This window comes from Tamandua tetradactyla, chromosome 1, assembly GCF_023851605.1.
Source record: "Tamandua tetradactyla isolate mTamTet1 chromosome 1, mTamTet1.pri, whole genome shotgun sequence".
Classification (NCBI taxonomy): Eukaryota; Metazoa; Chordata; class Mammalia; order Pilosa; family Myrmecophagidae; genus Tamandua; species Tamandua tetradactyla.
The window spans coordinates 61,051,429-61,072,768 of NC_135327.1; the positions used below are offsets into that span (position 1 = coordinate 61,051,429).

The following is a 21,340-nucleotide window of genomic DNA, read 5'->3' on the forward strand; positions in this document are numbered from 1 at the left end:
GAAAGGGCATACAGTGTTCATGGATTGGTAGACTAAATATAGTTAAGATGTCAATTCTACCTAAATCGATTTACAGATTCAATGCAATACCAATTAAAATCCCAAAAACTTACTTTTCAGAAATAGAAAAACCAATAATCAAATTTATCTGGAAGGGCAGGGTGCCCCGAAAAGCTAAACATACCCTGAAAAAGAAAAAGGAAGTTGGAGTTCTCATGCTACCTGACTTTAAGGCGTATTACGAAGCTACAGTGGTCAAAACAGCACGGTACTGGCATAAAGACAGATATACTGACCAATGGAATCGAACAAAATGTTCAGATATAGACCCTCTCATCTATGGACAACTGATCTTTGTTAAGGCAGTCAAGCCAACTCACCTGGGACAGAACAGTCTCTTCAATAAATGGTGCCTAGAGAACTGGATATCCACATGCAAAAGAATGGAAGAGGACCCATACCTCACATCCTATACAAAAATTAACTCAAAATGGATCAAAGACCTAAACATTAGATCTAACACCATAAAACCGTTAGAAGAAAATGTACAGGAATATCTTATAAATCTTATAAAAGGAAGCAGTTTCCTAGACCTTACACCCAAAGCATGAGCACTGAAGAAAGAAAGAAATGGGAACTCCTCAAAATTAAACACTTTTGTGCATCAAAGAACTTTGTCAAGAAAGTAAAAAGACAGCCTACACAATGGGAAGCAATATTTGGAAACAATATATCAGATAAAGGTCTAGTATCCAGAATATATAAAGAGATTGTTCAACTTAACAACAAAAAGATAGACAACCCAATTACAAAATGGACAAAAGACATGAACAGACTTCTCAGAAGAGGAAATACAAATGGCCAAAAGGCACATGAAAAGATGCTCAACTTCCCTGGCTATAGGGAAATGCAAATCAAAACCATAATGAGATATCAACCCACACCCACCAGAATGGCCATTATCAACAAAACAGAAAACGACAAGTGCTGGAGAGGATGTGGAGAAAGAGGCACACTTATTCACTGTTGGTGGGAATGTCAAATGGTACAACGGCTGTGGAAGGCAGTTTGACAGTTTCCTCATAGAATTGCCTTATGACCCAGCAATACCATTGCTAGGTGTCTACTCGGAGGACATGACAGCAAGGACATAAATGGACATTTGCACACCAAAGTCTATAGCTTCATTATTTACAATAGCCAAAAGATGGAACAGTCCAAATGTCCATCAACAGATGAATGGCTAAACAAGCTGTGGTATATACATACGTTGGAGTATTACACAGCTGTAAAACAGAATAAAGTTATGAAGTATGTAACAACATGGATGGACCTTAAGGACATTATGCTGAGTGACATTAGCCAGAAACAAAAGGACAAATACTGTATGGTCTCACTGATATGAACTGACATTCGTGAATGAACTTAGAGAATTTCAGTTGGTAACAGAGACCATCAGGAGATAGAAATAGGGTAAGATATTGGGTAATTGGAGCCGAAGGGGTACAGATTGTGCAACAGCCTGATTATAAAATTTCAGTAATGGATAGCACAATACTACCTAACTGTAATACAATAATATTAGAACACTGGATGAAGTTGCATGTGAGAAGGATAGAGGAAGGAGGCCTGGGGGCACGAATGAAATCAGAAAGAAAGATAGATGATAAAGATTGAGATGGTATAATCTAGGAATGCCTAGAGTGTATAATGATAATGACTAAATGTACAAATTTAAAAATGTTTTTGCATGAGGAAGAACAAAGGAATGTCAATATTGCAGGGTGTTGAAAATAGATGGTAATAAATATTTTAAAACTTTTAACTTATATGTGAGTCTAAAAGCAAACAATATTTATTTGGTACAAAATTTATATTTTGACTAGTGCGTCTCCTAATATAACTTATGTAGATAGTTGGTTAAACAACGTAAGTACATGGAACCTTGGGTAGGCCATGAGATTTTTTTTTTAAATTTTTTATTAATTAAAAAAAATTACAAGAAACACAAACAATCCCAACACATACACTCATCAATTCACAATATCATCACATAGTTGCATATTCATCATCATGATCATTTCTTAGAACATTTGCATCAATTCAGAAAAAGAAATAAAAAGACAACAGAAAAATAAAACAAAAACAGAAAAAAAAATTTTACAGGTCATACCCCTTACTATCCCTTTCATTGATCACTAGCATTTCAAACTAAATTTATTTTAACATTTGTTCCCCCTATTTTTTATTTTTATTCCATATGTTCCTCTCATCTGTTGACAAGGTAGATAAAAGGAGCATCAGACACAAGGTTTTCACAATCACACAGTCACATTGTGAAAACTATATCATTATACAATCATCATCAAGAAACATGGCTACTGGAACACAGCTCTACATTTTCAGGCAGTTCCCTCCAGCCTCTCCATTACATCTTGGATAACAAGGTGATATCTACTTAATGCTTAAGAATAACCTCCAGGATAACCTCTCGACTCTGTTTGGAATCTCTCAGCCATCGACACTTTGTCTCATTTCACTCTTCCCCCTTTTGGTTGAGAAGGTTTTCTCAATCCCTTGATGCTGGGTCTCAGCTCATTCTAGAGATTTTCTCAATCCCTTGATGCTGAGTCTCAACTCATTCTGGGATTTCTGTCCCACGCTGCCAGGAAGATCCACACCCCTGGTAGTCATGTCCCACGTAGACAGGGGGAGGGTGGTGAGTCTGCTTGCTGTGTTGGCTGGAGAGAGAGGCCACATCTGAACAACAAAAGAGGTTCTCTTGGGGGTAACTCTTAGGCTTAATTTTAAGTAGGCTTGACCTATCCTCTGTGGGGTTAAGTTTCATATGAACAAACCCCAAGACTGGGGGCTCAGCCTACAGGACATGAGATTTTGTTGGTTTGTCCAGAGTGATGCCCTGATGAATCCCAGAGTGATTTAATCAGTGAGTGGAAAAGTATTTGCAAAGTCCCCTTCGGGGAATGATGAGAACAGGGAAAAATTCAACCTCCCCAACTTGAATTCTTGATATTCTCACAAGCAGTGTGGACAACCAATGCTTTAGGCTGAGCCCCCAGTCAGTCTTGGGGTTTGTTCATATGAAACTTAACCCCACAGGGGATAGGTCAAGCCTACTTAAAATTAGGCCCAAGAGTCACCCCCAAGAGAACCTCTTTTGTTGCTCAGATATGGCCTCTTTCTCCAGCCCACACAACAAACTCACCACCCTCCCCCTGTCTACGTGGGACATGACTCCCAGGGGTGTGGACCTTCCTGGTAATGTGGGACAGAAATCCCAGAATGAGTTGAGACTCAGCATCAAGGGATTGAGAAAAACTCTAGAATGAGCTGAGACCCAGCATCAAGGGATTGAGAAAACCTTCTCGACCAAAAGGGGAAGAGTGAAATGAGACAATGTGTCAATGGCTGAGAGATTCCAAACAGAGTCGAGAGGTTATCCTGGAGGTTATTCTTATGCATTAAGTAGATATCACCTTGTTATCCAAGCTGTAATGGAGAGGCTTGAGGGAACTGCCTGAAAATGTAGAGCTGTGTTCCAGTAGCCATATTTCTTGATGATGATTGTATAATGATATAGCTTTCACAATGTGACTGTGTGATTGTGAAAACCTTGTGTCTGATGCTTTTATCTACCTTGTCAACAGACGAGTAAAACATATGGATTAAAAATAAAAAACAGGGGGAACAAATGTTAAAATAAATTTAGTTTGAAATGCTAGTGATCAATGAAAGGGAGGAATAAGGGGTATGGTATGCAAAATTTTTTTTTCTGTTTTTGTTTTATTTTTCTGTTGTCTTTTTATTTCTTTTTCTGAATTGATGCAAATGTTCTAAGAAATGATCATGATGATGAATATGCAACTATGTGATGATATTGTGAATTACTGATTATATATGTAGAACGGAATGAGCATATATCAAGAATGTTTGTGTTTCTTTCTTGTAACTTTTTTTATTAATAAAAAATTTTTAAAAATGCACAAGATATGTCATTCACACATAGCTAGTGCAGTTGGCATCCTGGAGAAAGTGGGACCCAAGGTACAGTTATACAAGGGAGCAAATAAATAAAATTGGATTGGCCCAGAATGGGGTAGGAGTGAGCTTAGGAACAATAGGTCTGCAGCTGTCCCACCAACCACCCCTTTTGTCTATCATCACAATCCACTGTTTGGGACAAGCCCTTGATTTTGAGGCTTGCCCTTATCAAACTTATTTCTGTAGTGGAAAAACTAAGACTATGTATAATTAAGCCCATGAGTTGCTTCCAGGAAACCTCTTTTTTTTACTCAGAAGTAGCCTCTCTCTCTAAGCCCAACTCTGCAAGTAAAATCATTATCCTCCTCCTTACGTGGGACATGACATTCAGGGGTAAAAGTCTCCTTGGCAACATGGGGCATGACTCCTGGGGGTGGGTGTGGCCCTGGCACCTCATCAATAACACTTTCTGGACAACAGGGGGAAAAGAAGTGTACAAATATATGGAGACTAAATAACACACTCAAACAATCAATGGGTCAAAGAAGGAATTTCTAGAGAAATCAGTAAATATCTGAATGAAAATGAGAATACAACATATCAGAACTTATGGGATGTGGCAAAGGCAGTGCTGAGAAGGAAATGTATTGCTCTAAGGGCTTATATTAAAAAAAAAAAAAGAAGAGGCGTGCACAGGTAGTTCAGGGGTTAGAATGCCCGCCTTCCATGTGGGAGACCGGGGTTCTATTCCTGGACCATGCACTAAAAAAAAAAAAAAGAAGAAGAAAGAGCAAACATCAAGGACTTTACTGCTCACCAGAAGAAACTAGAGAAAGAACAGCAAACTAACCCCAAAGAAAATAAAAGAGAAATAACAAAGATTAAAGGAGAGAAAATGAATGGGAGAACAAAAAAAAAAACAATAGAAAGAATCAATAAAACCAAAAATTGGTTCTTTGAGAAAATTAGTAAAATCAGTGGACGCTTAGCCAAGTGGACCCTTGCTTGTGGTGTGGGAGATAACTCCCAGGGATGAGCCTGGTCCTGGCTCTGTGGTATCAACAATGCCATCCTGCCCAAATGGGGGAAAAGAAGTGTAACAAATAAGGTATCAGTGACTGAGAGAGTTCAAATAGTCAAGAGGCTACTCTGGAGGTCACTCTTGTGCAAGCTTCAGTTAGATATTGCTACCTATCATAACTTGCCAAACCCCAATCATAACCACTCCTGCCAACCCTAAGACCTCCAGATGGGTCCCTAGACCAGATAAGTCCTGAAATGCATTGGGGCCAGCCTCTCCAGAACATCAACTACTTCCATCTCCCATTCCAGATTATAGACAGACCTTTCCAACATGAAAAAGTTATACAGAAAAAGTTATACAGAAAAATGCGTATGACTGATGAATCATTATATTGGTATTTATTTAGTCTCCAGATCTTAGAGGAGCTAGAAGTAAAATCCTAAAATTGTAGAATTATAACTCATACCAAACTCTGAAATCTGTTCTACAACTAATTATTGTGATGTGCTTTGAAATGTATTGCTTTTTTGTATATGTTATTTTGCACAAAAAAGAAAAAGAAAAGTCGATTGTTATGCTACATGCACAGCTATATAATGATAATGTGAACCACTGATTGTACACTTGTTATATTTACATGGTATGTGAACATATTATCAATAAATTTTTAAAAAAAAAATCAGGTTGTCCCAGTGTTGGGGGCCCCTTGCCCTCCATCTTTCTTTACTTGCAAGAGGGCCTGCATGTCTTCTTACAAAAAACACACTTTGATCTAGGGGACCTGGAACTCACATTGCTGGTGGGAAGGTAAAATAAAACAAATACTTTGGAGAACTATTTAGTATTTCTTTTTTTTTTTTTTAACATGGGCAGGCACCGGGAATCGAACCCAGGTTATTTAGTATTTCTTAAGCATATGTCTGCTCTATAACTTTAGGATTGAAATTATTAGGTGTTTATCCAGAGCAATGAAAATTAATGTCTTCAAAAAAGATTTTACAAGAATGCTCATTCATATTTGGCAAGAATGTGCAGCCGTATTGCCTCAACTGGAAACAAACCGAATGCCCTTCAGTAGAAGAGTAGACTGTAGTGTCCATAAAATGTATTATTATTCAGTAATAAAAAGGAATACATTGCTACACATGAATGAATTTCAAGAACATGCTAAGTGAAAGAAAGCCAGACTAGACTCCCATACATAAAAAAACAGAACACATTATCCTATTTATATGACTCCAGAAAGCAAGAAAAATGAATCTATGGTAATAGAAGTCATATATTTGATGGGTACAGGAATTGACTGGAAAGATGCATAATGGAACTTTCTCAGGTGGTATACATACAATTAACAAAACTCAATGAACCAACCTTGTAAGAGCTATATATTTCATTGTCGGTAAATTATTTTTTATATTTTTAAAATGGAAAAAAATGTAAATAAGTTAGGTGTTCTTTAATACCTCCTATATACCCTTTTCCACTTGATTGTATTTATTTGTGGTCTATTTGTCTTTTAAGATTGTCATCTCTATGAGGGCAGGGACCAAGTTTGCCTTTGGTTCTCAGTTAGAATTGTGTACTTGTATGCAGAATTTCCAGGTTTACTGCATGTGAGGTGAAAAATTATTTGAGAACTCTATTCATAGGTTGATATCTTTATTTTATGGTTGTGTTCTCAAGAAAAAATATTTGCGTGATTACAAAAAAATCATTTTTTTTTTTAGTAAGAGGATATTATGTACAATTATACACCAACAAACTAGAAAATTTAGATGAAATGGACAAATTCCTAGAAACACAAGAAAAACTTATACTGAATAGAAGATCTCAACAAACCAATCACAAGTAAAGAGATTCAATAAGTCATCAAAAATCTTCCTACAAAGAAAATCCCAAGGCCAGATGGCTTCACAGGGGGATTTTATCAAACATTTCAAAAAGAACACCAATCCTGCTCAAACCCTTCCAAAAATATGAGGAAAAATGAACAACACTTAACTCATTTTATGAGGCTAACGTCACTCTAATACCAAAACCGGGTAAAGATGCTACAAGAAAGGAAAACTACAGGCCAATTTCCCTAATGAATACAGATGCAAAAATTCTACAAAATACTAGCAAATTCAATCTAACGACACACTAAAAGAATTATACACCACAACTGAGTGGGGTTTGTACCAGGAATGCAAGAGTGGTTCAACATAAGGAAATCAATAGATGCAATACAGCACATTAACAAATCAAAAGGGAAAAATCACATGATCACCTTGATTGATGCTGATAAAGCATTCAACAAAATTCAGCAACCTTTTCTGATAAAAACACTTCAAGGGGTAGGAAGTGAAGGAAACTTCCTCAACATAATAAAGAGAATATATGAAAAACCTATAGCCAGCATCATACTTAACGGCATTTTGCCTGAGATCAGGAACAAGACAAGGATGCCTATTGTCACCACTATTACTCAACATTGTACTAGAAATCCTAGCTGGGGCAATTAGACAGGAGAAAGAAATAACAGGCATCCAGATCAGAAAGGAAGAAGTAAAACTTTATTATTTGCAGATTACATGATATTATACTTAGAAAATCCTGAGAAATCTATGACAAAGCTTCTTGAGCTAATAAATTCAGCAAAGTTGTACAATGCAAGATTAATGTGCAAAAATCAGAAATGTTTGTATACACAAGCAATGACCTAATTGAAGAGACAATTAAGGAAAAAATTCCATTCAAAATAACAACTAAGAATCAAGTATCTAGGAATAAACTTAACCAGGGATGTAAAGGACCTGTACACTGAAAACTATAAAACATCGCTAAAAGAAATCAAAGATCTAAATAAGTGGAAAGACATTTCCTGCTCATATATAGGAAGGTTAAATGAGGTTAAGATGTCACTTCTACCCAAATTGATGTACAGATTCAATGCAATACCAATCAAAATCCCAACAACCTACTTTGAAGATTTTGAAAAGCTAATTACCAAATTCATTTGGAAGGGAGAGACCTCAAATAGCTAATATCCTAAAAAAAAACAGAAGAACAAAGTAGGAAGACTAACATTTCCTGATTTTTAAATTTATTATAAAGCCACAGTGGTCAAAACAGTGTGTACTGGCACAAAGATACAAGTATTTACCAATGGAATCAAATTGAAGAGTGTAGAGATAGACCACCAAATCTACGGTCAACTGATCTTGAACAAGGTCCCCAAATCCATTGAACTGGGACAGAACAGTCTTTTCAACGTGCATGGGAGAAATGGATATCAATAGCCAAAAGAATGAAAGAAGACCCTTATCTTATACCCTATACAAAAATTAACTCAAATAAATTAAAAAAATAAATATAATTAACTCAAATGGGCCAAAGACCTAACTATAAGAGCCAGTACCATAAAACTCCTAGAAGAAAATACAGGAGAACATCTTCAAGTAATAAATTATAGCTTCCTAAACTTTACACTCAAAGCACAAGCAACAAGAGAGAAAAGAGATAAATAGGAATTCCTCAGAATCAAAAAACTTCTGTACCTCAAAGGAGTTTGTCAAAAAGGTCAAGAGGCAGCCAACTCAATGGGAGAAAATATCTGGAAATCACATACTGGATAAAGGTTTGATATTCTGTATACATAAAGAAATTATACAACTCGACAATTAAAGAGCAAACAACCCAATTATAAAGTGAGCTACAGATAGGAATAGACATTTTTCCGAAGAGCAAATACAAATGGCTAAAAAGCACATAAAGAGATGCCCATCATTATTAGCTATAAGGGAAATGCAGATCAAGACTTCACTGAGATACCACCTCACACCTATAAGAATGACTGCTATTAAACAAACAGTAAACTACAAATGTTGGAGAGGATGTGGAGAAACTGGAACACTTATGAACTGCTGATGGGAATGTATAATGGTACAGACACTATGGAAGACAGTTTTGTGGCTCCTTAAAAAACTAATTATCAAGTTGCCCTATAACCTGGCCACACCACTACTAGGTACATACCCAGAAGAACTGAAAACAGTGACACAAACAGACATTCGTACATCTATGTTCACAGCAACAATATTCACAGTTGCTAAAAGATAGAAAAAATCGAAGTGCCCATCAATAGAAAAGTGGATAAACAAAATGTGGTAAATACATACAATAAAATATTATACAGCAGTAAGAGGAATTAAGGTTCTGAAGCATATGACAACATGGATGAACTTGAGGACATAATGCTGAGTGAAATAAGCAAGACACAAAAGGATAGATACTGTATGACTTCACTATTATGACCTTGGTAAAGGTAAACTCAAAGGCTTATAATACAGAATATAGGGGACCTAGAGATAAACGGAACTAGAGATGGGTGAATGGTTAGCTAATGAGGTTGAATGTAAATGCAAGGGAATGGATAGACCTGAAGGCAGTTCATTAGTGGATTTGTAAGTAATATGGCCATTTTGAAGGTGAATGTGATTGAAAGGGGTTGTACAGAACTATGTATCCTACAGATCAACACTACAAATATAAATAAATTCTTACATGAACTACTTCAAAGGTATGAATCTTGTAAAAAGAGTCAATAATTGAGGGATATAAGGGGAAAACTACTATTGCATGCTATGGTCTATATTCTTAACAGGAAGACATCAAAAGTACCACAGCAATACCTGGGGAGAAAGGACAATAGTGAAGGGGAGGTTTGGATTTTCTATTTTGGCTTGACCCGTTATTTTCTCTTTGGAGCAATGAAAATTGTCTAAAATTGAGAGCGCTGATGATTGTACAATTAAGTGAGGATGATATAAGACACAGATTATTGACTGTGGACATTATCCATGATGTCAAACGGATGGAGGTGACTGAAGCATACACTGAGAAGTAGAATGCAAACTGTGGTGTTTACATAAGATAGAATACTGTGTGGCTACAGAAAAGAATGATGTCATGAGGCATGCAATGAGGTGAATATTAACCTTGGGAACATTATGTGTTATAAAATATGCCAGAAACAAAAGAACAAATATTGTATGATCCCCATGCCGGTCTGCAAGTATTATGTACCCCACAAAAAAACATTTTAATCCTGATTCAATCTTGTGGGGGCAGCCATTTCTTCTACTCCTGATTCAATATCATAGGGTGGAAATTTTTGATTAGGTTATTTTCATGGAGGTGTGGCACACCCAATTGTGGATGTGTCCTTTTGATTAGATGGAGATGTAACTCCACCCATTCAGGGTGGGTCTTGATTAATTTACTAGAGTCTTTAAAAGCCGGAAAAATTTGGGGAGAGCTGACACAGATGCCAAGACTTGGAGAACAGAGCTGAAAGAGGAGAGCCGATGTAGACGTTTGGAGATCGAGATGGAAAAAGCCTGGGTGTTGAAGTGTGCTTTGAAAATTATTGCTTTTTTCCTTTCTTTTCTTTGTATATGTATGTTATATTTTACAACTAAAAAACGGTAAAAAGAAAAAAAATATATAGGCAGGTATAGTAATATTAGATAAAATAAATACCTGAAATCAAAAATTTGAAAATACTTACTAACATAGCTCACTACCATAGCAAAGTTGACATTTATAATAACTTTTTACTTGGTACTTTGAGAACACACACAGTTTTGGTAATCAAACAGTATTTAAGATACTGTTCAATATTTAGAATTCAAGTAACTCTAATATCTGTATTTATAGATATTTTTCCTTCCTTGCTTTTACTTTTAAATTGGTTTATGAAACATATTGTACAAACAGGCTTTATGATGATTACTTAGATTTTTTTTTTAATATGCCTATGGATAAGCTAACTAAGATATCCATTTTAGGTGGTTAAGATTTCTATGTGTTAATTGCAAAAATATTTGTATCTTCATATTTTCCTGAAATAAGGAAAATATTTAGTAACATAGGTCATTACTATAGCAATGCAGATATTTGTAAGAACTTTCTACTTGATATTTTGAGAACATTCACAGTTTTGACAGCCAATCAAACGGTATCTAAGTTCATTTTTAATACTTAGAATTTAGGAACTTTGCTGTACAAATATGTAGATTTTTTTCCTTGTTGCCTTAGTTTTAAATTGGTTTATGAAACTTACTGCACAAACACAGGCTTCCCAATGATTAAATGGATACTTTATTTAAATACGCCTGTGGTTAAGCTAAGACATCCACTGTTGGTGGTTTTAAGTATATTGTTTGTTTTCTTAAATAAAAAATATGTTAAAAAAATAATATGAAGAAATAGCCTGGGTGTTAAGCAAGGACTCACAGAAATTGCCAGAATCTGAAGAAGAAACGTTCAGCTTGGCAGATGCTAAGAGAGGAAACCCAGAGTTCTGTCCCAGAGAAGTAAGTGAATGCCTGCAAATGCTTAGAGAGGAAACTACTTGCATCAGAAGCTGGAAGCAATGGAACCAGAAACAAGTACCAGCAGACGCCAGCCATGTGCCTCCCTAGATCACCCTTCCTTGAGCCAAGGTATCTCTCTCTGGATGCCTTAGTTAGGACATATCTATGGCCTTAGAACTGTAAACTTGCAACCTATTAAATTTCCTTTTTAAAAGCCATTCCATTTCTGGTATATTGCATTTCAGTAGCCTAACAAATAAAGTCTCTTTTAGAAAATACTTATAAGAAAATCGTAAGCTCTTATAGCAGTCACATCTAGTCCAGAGTTGTAAATTTTACTTTTAGATTTTGAGAGGCTGTGCTATATGTGTATAACCTGGTATCTCCCTGGAACTTTGGCTACCTGTCTGACACCTAAGACTCAGAGGTGGAGTTCTGCAGCTCTGAAAGTCAGCTTTGCTACATACAACAACTGCTAAAGAAACTGAAAAAGGGATCAGGTTTCAATTACAGACAAGAATGAAGCCAATCTGGTCAGGACTAAGCTAAATCAGAACAAGGGATAAGGATGACACTGTCTATATTTTAGAATTTTACCTACGGTGGGAGACCAAAGGCAAACAGGTAAATTTTGTCTAAAACTTAAATTTCCTATGGCATATTATCTAACTCAACCTGTCTGGATAGCCCATTTAAACAATCCAAACACAGGGAGTGCAGAATGGGGATGACGGCTTGTAATTCTGTACAGCTTAATGTAGTGCCCAGATACATCCCAGAATATGTTGGGCAGATAATTAAAAAGTATTGGCCTAGGACCCAGAGATAGAGTGCTGTAATCCTGAAAGTCAGCATAACTATATATAATAACAGTTAAAGTCACCTAAAAAGAGGTCAGGTTTCAATTAGAGTTTAAAACAAAGCCAATCTGGCTAGGTCTGAGGTGAGTTCGAATATAGAGTAAAAGATGATACTGTATGTACTCTAGACCTTCACCTGCTGATGAGACCAAAGGCAGAGAGCTTATTAAGTCTAGAACCTAAATTTTCTATAATACATTATCTATATCTACCTGTCTCAATGGCTCATTTAAACAACCCAGACTCCTGCAGTCCAGAACAGGAACAAGGCCTTGTAGTTGTATGTGGCTTAATGTAATTACCAGAATACACCTCAGACTATGGTGGGTTGATAATTTAAAAGTATTGGTAGGGGTGCAAGGGTAGTTCACTGGTAGAATTCTCGCCTGCCATACAAGAGACCCAGGTTTGATTCCCAGCCCACATACTTCCTGCAAAAAAAACACCCAAAATTCAACAAATGGTGCTGCAATAATGGGATACTCACATGGAAAAAGAATGAAATGTGACCCGAGCCATACAGCATACAAAAAAATTTTTTAAAAAGTATTAGTAGATCCTTTTTATTGCAAAATAGTATTCCATTGTTTGTATATACCACAATTTGTTTATTCATTCATCTGCTGAAGGTCACTTTGGTTCTTTCCAGTTTTTGGCCATTACAAATAATGCTGCTATGATCACTTGTGTACAAAAAAAAAAGTACTGGTAGAGTCCCTTGAGCGTTTGATGGGGAAAAAAAGTGTGTGTATATATATATATAAAACTATTAAAATCTCCAATCTGAGAAACCTTGGTACCCTCTCAACCATTGGGGATTCCCAAGAAATAAGGCCAAGCCCTGGATTTTGAGGCTTGCTCTATTTCTGTAGGGTAGAAGCTGAGACTACCCATAACAGGCCTAAGAGTTGCTTCTAGGAAGCCTCTTTGTTGCTCTGATGTGGCCTTTCTCTCTAAGACCAACTCTGCAAGGAAAATCAGTGCCCTCCTTGTTATGTGGTATAAGCCATTCAGGGGTGGAAATCTCCCTGACAATGTGAGGCGTGACTCCTGGAGATGAGTCTGGCCCTGGCACAATGGGATCGATGATGCTTTCCTGATCAAAATGGGGAAAGAAGTATATAAAGTATATAAAGCATCAGTGGCCAAGACAGATCAAATGAAGTTAAGAGGCTACTCTGGAGGCTGCTCTTATGCAAGTGTCAGTTGGATAGTGTTAATTGCCATGGTTTGCTAAATCCCAACCAACATCACTCCTGCTGACTCGTAAGAATACCTAGGGCTTGAACTGAGACTCTATAAAGGTTTCATGTGCTAAGTTTGCTTTCCTGGAACTTATAATTCCCCGAGGGCTCCTAGGTCAGATAAATCCTGAAATCAGAGGGACGAGCCTCTCCAAGATTATCAGTTAATCACATCCCCCTATCCTTTAGTACTGACATCCCTTCTCAACCTGAGAAACTCAGAATTGGCATTGCCCAAAGATCCCTATAGATTGGGAAAAGGCTCAAAGGAGAAGGAGGAGGTAGAACAGAAAATATTAATGAACAAGTATGACTGCTGAATCACTATATTAATATTATTTCTAGCCTTCAGTGTTTTGGAGCTGCTAGAAGGAAAAATCTGAGATGGTAGAATGGTAGCCCATGACAAACTGTGGGATATGTTCTGTAACTACTTGTTGAAGTATGCTTTGAAAAATTTTGCTTTTTTCTTTCTTTGGTTTGTATAAACGTTATGTTTTACCATAAAAAAAAGTTTAAAAAAAAAAAAGCATTGGCAAAGTCCCTTGAGAGACTTGAGAAAAAATATGGAATTATTGAGCTTTACTACCAGGAAAATCCCTCATACTATTTCAAACATTAAACACTCCCAATTCAGTAGGCCAAGCCCTTGATCTTAAACTTGATTTTATGAAGTTTATTTCTGTAGTAGAGAAGCTAAGCCTACCTATAGTTATGCCTAAGAGTACTTCCAGAAAACCTCTTTTATTGCTCAGATGTGGCCTCTTTAAGTCCAATTCTACAAAAAAAATTGTTACCCTCCCTCTATATGGGACATGATATCCAGGGGTGAAAGTCTCCCTGGCAATGTGGGATATGGTTCTCAGGGATGAGCCTGGCCCTGGCACCAAGGGATCGCAATGTCTTCCTAATCAAAAGGGGGAAAAGAAATGCAACAAAATAAATAGTTAGATAATTGCTATTTATCATAGTTTGACAAACCTCAATCAAAACCATTCCTGCCAACCCTAAACAACATCTAGGACTTTATCTGAGATTCAACAAAGGTTCCACACACTATGATTACTTTCCAGAAACCTATAACCTCCAAATGGCTTCTTAAGCCAGAAAAGTTCTGAAACACAGAGGGGCCAGCCTCTCCAGAACAGCAACTAGTTCCATCCCCCTATTCTGTATTACTGACAGCCGTTTCCAACATGAAAAAGTTAGAATGGGAAAAGCCCAAATACCCCTAAAGAGTAGGAGAAAGATCAAAGGAGAAGGTGGAGTTATAACAGAGAAGACAGGATTTAACAAATGAGTATGACTGCCGAATCATTATATTGCTATATTGGGGCAGCTAGAAGGAAAAACTTAAAATTGTGGAACTCTAACCTATACCAAACTCTGAAATCTGTTCTATAACTCCTTGTTACAATATACTTTGAAATTTATTGCCTTCCTGTATAAATGGTATATTTCACAATTTAAAAATGGTTTAAAAAAATGAGGGAGAAATTAAGATAGACACAGATAAACAAAAGGTGAGGGCGTTCTTCACCACTAGACCAACCTTACATGTTAAAGAGAGTTCTGCAGATTGAAAGGAAAGGACATTAGACAACACATGGAAGCTGCAAAAAGAAATAAAGATCTTTGGTGAGGGTAATGACATGGGTAAATACAAATACTAGTACTATTGTATTTTTGGTGTGTAACTCCACTTTTTATTTTCTATAGGATCTAAAAGGCAAATGCATAAGATGTAATGATAAATCAATGATTTGGACTCAATGTATAAATATGTAATTTGTGACAAGGACTATATAAGGGTGGGAGGACAGAGGGGTATAAAAACACAGTTTATACTTGCTATTGTAGTTGTATTGGTGTCAAAGCAAACGAGATTGGTAGATATTTAGGATTTTAAATTTAAGCCCTATGGTAACCATAAAGGATATGCAAACTCACAGAGACAGAAAGTAGAGTACAAGTTACCAGGCGTGTTGGGCAGTGGAAATTGGGAGTTAATGCAAAATGAGTGGAGGGTTTCTGCTTGAGGTGAACAGCAAGTTTTTGTAGTGAAAGTACTGCAACATTGAGAATGTGATTAACCCCACCGAATGGTATGCTTGGGAGGCACTGGGATGGGAAGATTTATATGATACATAATATTAATAAATACATAATTCCACAGTTAAAAAAAAAAAGAAAAGAGACAATGCCAATTAAATGCATTACCTGATACTGGATGGGATTTAAGAATGAAGGAATAAGGGCTCAAAAGGACATTACTGAGAAGTAAGAAAAAATTAGAATATAGAATGTAAGTTTCATATTAAATTTCTTGAACGTGATAATTGTACTTCAGTGGTTACATAAGTGAATATACTTGTTTGTAGGAAACATGCACAGAAGTATTATATGTTCAAAGACTACGATATGTGCAACCTGCTCTCAAATGTTCAAAAGATAGATAGATAGACAGATGGATGGATGACACACAATAGAAAGGATGATGCAATAAAGATGACAGAATGTTGAAATTGGTGGATCTGGGTATCTTGGGGAGTGGGGATATGCTGGAGTTCTCCGCATGGGGTTTGTATTATTTTTGCAAGTATCCTGTAAATTCGAAATTAATTCAAAATTAAAATTAAAAAAAATAATAACATCAGGTTGATAAGAACACCTGTCCACCCCCATCCACAGGAATGTTCCTCTACTTGGGAGGGATGATGGAACACATGGGCTCGGTGTCAAGGCTGACAGTCACGCTGTATCTCACCCCCTAAGGGGAGGAGGTGTTCTGCCACCAAGCAATTGCTATAGTAGTTCTCTTTGGGGACAGCAAAGGGAAGCTATCAGTTTAGTCAGGTGGAAGAAAATATGGGATTTTTTGGCTAATGGATTTTTTTTTTAACTCTGTGCTGGTTTGAGACTGTTGTGTACCCCAGAAAGATCATGTTCTTTCAGTCCTAATCCAATCTTTGGTGGGGCAGACCTAGTTTTGGGGTGGGATCTTTTTAACTAAGCTATTTTCATGGAAATGTGACTCACCCAATTGTGGGTGGGACCTCTTAATTAGGTGCTTTCCATGGAGATGTGTCTCTACCCATTCAAGGTAGGTCTTAATCCATTTACTGCAGTCCTTTAAGAGGGAATCATTTTGGAAAAAGCTCAGAGCCAATACACATGGAGATGCGCAGAGATGCAGAAAGTAAATGCCCATGGGGGAGCTGTTTGAAACCAGAAGCTAAAGGACCAGCAGACACCAGCCACGAACCTGCCCAGCTGACAGAAGTGTTATGGATGTTATCAGCTTTTCTTGAGTCAAGGTATCTTTCTCTGGATGCCAGTTTGGACATTTTATGGCCTTAGAACTGTAAACTTGTAACTTAATACAGCCCCTTTATAAAAGCCAACCCATTTCTGGTATATTACATTCCAGGAACATTAGCAAACTAAAACAGATTTCTACTGTAGATTAGGAAAATAACTCTCCAAGTTATGAGAAATATCAAGAAAATCACTAGCTCTTCAACCCTTTTTCTGAAAAAAACAATTGTCACTAGTGTTCTATTTCATCAAAAGAGAAATTATCACGTATTTTCAGAAATGAAAACCATGTGGACAGCTAATGTAGGAAAAAGGTAGAAGACAGAGTGGGACAACACATCTGCAGCTGGATCTTATTTGTGGAGATGACATTTCTATGCTTTTCTTCACACTTTACTTAGATATTGGAGTCAAATTGTATAGTAGGTTTAAGTAAAAGGACATACTCTTGGAGCTTACCCCTTATACCTGAACACCAGCCATGCCAAGGTCAGACCCCAGCCAGGCCCCCACCTCAGTCTAAGCAAGAATGAAGCACATCCCTTACCCGTGAGGGGCCAGATTGGTTGTGACGAGCACAGTCTTCACTTCCTCCACACCGCTGCCATCCACTGCAGTGTCAGGCGTCGTCACAACCACCACCTCCTCCATGTGGACGCTTACATCTGGGGCCGCCATGACAGAGCTGAGAGCAGGACACCCAGGACCAGCCGTGCCCCTGCTCCAGGGTCCCAAGGCCTGGAGAAGAATAACAAGGCAGGGCAAAAGGTTACAGGTGATCTTCCTGTCTGCAAAAATCCCTGAGCAGAATTTGTCTTCAAAGTATCTCCAAAGTCTCATTTTTTAGTCCCAGTCTTTTACCAATAATTAAAAGGACTTTTGCCAATAATTAAAAGGGCTAATATGCCAATCAAGATGGCAGAATAAGATGCTTCCTCCTACAGAAGCTTTCAGCAACCCGCAAGAACTGCAGAAACAACCTTCTCAGTGCTTCAGAAAACAATTAAAGGACTACAGTAACAGGCAGGCATCAACTCAATAACGGCTTCTTTTTTTTTTTTTTTTTTAATTTTTTACATGGGCAGGCACCGGGAATCGAACCCGGGTCTTCTGGCATGGCAAGCAAGCATTCTTGCCTGCTGAGCCACAGTGGCCCACCCAATAACAGCTTCTTAAATGCAGTAGGTTCTCCCCCATCCCTCACCAGCTCAGGGTGGAGCTGGCCTGCAGTCCCAGTGCAGACCCCTGGTCCCTGTTCTGGAGGGAGCAGAGTGGCCCCTGAGCACACATTGGGAGCACATATCTGTCAGTGATGGCCTGAAGAAATCACCCTCCTAGAACCTGCTCTGCGAGTCTAAGGTGGCTCACAGAGTTTTAGTCAAGTTGTAGCTGCCTGGGGCTGTAGGACACAGCATTGTGCTGAGATGGTGAGGAAACTGTTTCCAGGGAGAGGTGACATTTGGCACCACGTAAATGGGGGATCTTATATGGTCATACATGTGTGCCACATGATGGAGACGAGAGGTGCACACAGAAAGGATCATGCAGGTCCCTATGCTTTGGCCTGGAGCTGCCCCTCTACAACCCAATGTATAGAGAAGGCCTGAAGCACTAGGATAGGTCAATCTGCAAAGATTGGGGAAGGTGTTTTCTTTTTACTTTCTTCTTTTTGTTAGTTTTGGCATTCAAGGAAAGGTTTGTCATAACATTAGTTGGATACAAGCTTAAGAAATAAAGGTTACAGAGTCTAAATTACAGCAAATACATTAAAATATCAAAATGTTCAGGTTTCTCTTTCTAAGCCAACACAGCAGGTGAGCGCACTACCCTCCCCCCCACACACACACACACAAGGGATATGACTTCCAGGGGTGTAAATCTCTCTGGCAACGTGGGACAGGACTCCTGGGATGAGTGTGGACCGGGAATCAAGGGAATGAGAGAGCCTTCTTGGCCAAAAGGGGGAAGAGAGAAATGAGACAAAATAAAATTTCAGTGGCAGTGAGATTTCAAACAGAGTTGAGAGGTTATCCTGGAGGTTATTCCTATGCATTATACAGATATCCATTTTTAGTTTATGGTGTATCGGAGTGGCTGGAGGGAAGTACCTGAAGCTGTTGAGCTGTGTTCCAGTAGTTTTGACTCTTGGAGATGATTGTATGAAGATAAGCCTTTTACAATGTGACTGTGGGATTGTGAAAACCTTGTGTCTGATGCTCCTTCTATCGAGGGTACGCACAGATGAGTAAAAAATATGGATAAAGAAGAAACAAATAACGGGGGGGCAAACGTTAAAATAAATTGGGCAGAGATAAATTTTTCTGAGAGGTCAATGAGAGGGAGGGATAACGTGTATGGTATGTATGAATTTTTTTATTTTTATTTTTTTTCTGGAGTGATGCAAATGTTCTGAAAAATGATCGTGGTGATGAATGTATGTTAAGAGTTATCAATAAAGATATATACAAAAAAAAGTCTAGGTTTCAATAAAAGATTACAAAACATACAAAGAACAGGAAGTAATAGACTAGCCAAGGAGAAGATTAAAGCATTAGGAATCATCAATGAAGAGGACCAGACCTGAGGCATACTAAAGACATTTTTAAAAAGGTCCTAAATATGCTAAAAAAAAAAAAAAAAAAAAAAAAAAGCTAAAGGAAACCATGGACAAAGAACTAAAGGAAATCAGGAAAATGATAGATGAACACAAAGAAAATATTATGGAGAAATGGAATTTATGAAAAGGAACCAGAGCTAAAGACCACAGTAACAGAAATTAAAAATTCCCTAGAAGGGTTCAACAGGAGATCGGAGCTGGTGAAGAAAGAATCAGTGAATTTGGTGATAAGACCATGGAAATAATCCAGTCTAAGGAGAAGGAGGAAAGAATGAAGAAAAGAGAACAGAGCCTGGGGAATCTGTGGCGCACCATCAAGCACACCAACATATTCATCAGGAGTCCCAGAAGGAAAAGAAAGAGAAAAAAGGGGATAGATAATATTTAAAGAAACATGGCTGAAAACTTTCCAAATTTAACAAAAAACATGAATATACACACTCAAGATGCTTGACAAACTCCAAACAGGATAAACTCAAAGAGACCCATATTGTGGCATATTATAATCAGACTGTCAAATGCCAAAGATAGAGGATTCTGAACGTGGTGAGAGATGCAACATGCCACATATAAGGGAGCCTCAATAAGACTAAATGCCTGTTTCTCATCAGAAACCATGGAAGCAAGGCAGCAGTGAGATTCATGTTTAAAGTGCTAAAAGCAAAATACTACAAACCAGGAACTTTGTGTCTGGCAAACTGTCTTTCAAAATTGAGGGCAAGAAAGTCCCCTTCGGGGAATGGTGAGAAAGGGGGAAAATTCAACCTCCTCAAGTTGAATTCTTGATATTCTCACAAGTGGACAATCAAAGCTATAGGCTAAGCCCCCAATCTTGGAGTTTGTTCATATGACACTTAACCCTACAAGGGATAGGTCAAGCCTACTTAAAATTAGGCCTAAGAGTCACCCCCAAGGGAACCTCTTTTGTTGCTCAGATGTGGCCTCTCTCTCCAGCCAACACAACAAGCAAACTCACCACCCTTCCCCTGATACATGGGACATGACTCCCAGGGGTGTGGACCTTCCTGGCAACGTGGGACAGAAATCCTGGAATGAGCTAGACTCAGCATCAAGGGATTGAGAAAACCCCTAGAATGAGCTGAGATCAAGCATCAGGGGACTGAGAAAACCTTCTTGACCAAAAGGCGGAAGAGTGAAATGAGACAAAATAAAGTGTCAATGGCTGAGAGATTCCAAACAGAGTCGAGAGGTTATCCTGGAGGTTATTCTTGCATTAAATAGATATCACCTTCTAAATCAAGATGTAGTGGAGAGGCTGGAGGGAACTGCCTGAAAATGTAGAGCTGTATTCCAGTAGCCACCTTTCTTGAACATGATTGTATAATGATATAGATTTCACAATGTGACTGTGTGACTGTGAAAACCTTGTTTGATGCTTCTTTTATCTACCTTATCAACAGACGAGTAAAACATAAGGAATAAAAATAAATAATAGGGGGAACAAATGTTAAAATAAATTTAGAGTGAAATGCTGGTGATTGGTGAGGGGGAGGGGTGAAGGGGGATGGTATGTATGAATTTTTTTCTGTTTTCTTTTTATTTCTTTTTCTGAATAGATGCAAATGTTCCAAGATATGATCATGATGATGAATATGCAACTATGTGATGATATTGTGAATTACTGATTATATATGTAGAACGGAATGATCAGAAGTTACGAATGTTTACATTTGTTTGGCGTTTTTTGGTATTTAAAAAAATAAAAAAATTATTTTTAAAAATTTTTTTATTAAATTTTTTTAAAAAAATTACAAGAAAGAAACACAAACATTCTTAATATATGATCATTCCATTCTACATTAAAAAAAAAATTTAAATTTAAAAAAAAATTGAGGGCAAGACTAAGACATCCCCAGATAAATAAAAGCTGAGGGAGTTTGTCAACCCTAGACTGG

The 21,340-nt window shown here is 37.6% G+C and overlaps 1 protein-coding gene across 3 annotated transcripts in view; it reads right to left on the bottom strand.

The window, feature by feature from the left end:
* The window catches only part of GMEB2 (glucocorticoid modulatory element binding protein 2), a 49,774-nt gene that overhangs the window by 19,071 nt on the left and 9,363 nt on the right, over positions 1-21,340 (bottom strand). For 2 of the 3 annotated variants that reach the window (XM_077117469.1, XM_077117473.1), the window contains exon 2: positions 17,355-17,545. In XM_077117469.1, the coding sequence (XP_076973584.1) occupies positions 17,355-17,485 (131 nt within the window). In that variant the 5' untranslated portion in view covers positions 17,486-17,545. Of the gene's footprint in view, positions 1-17,354; positions 17,546-18,915; positions 19,362-21,340 lie in introns of those variants that run through there. The other variant, XM_077117476.1, reaches the window with a different exon arrangement.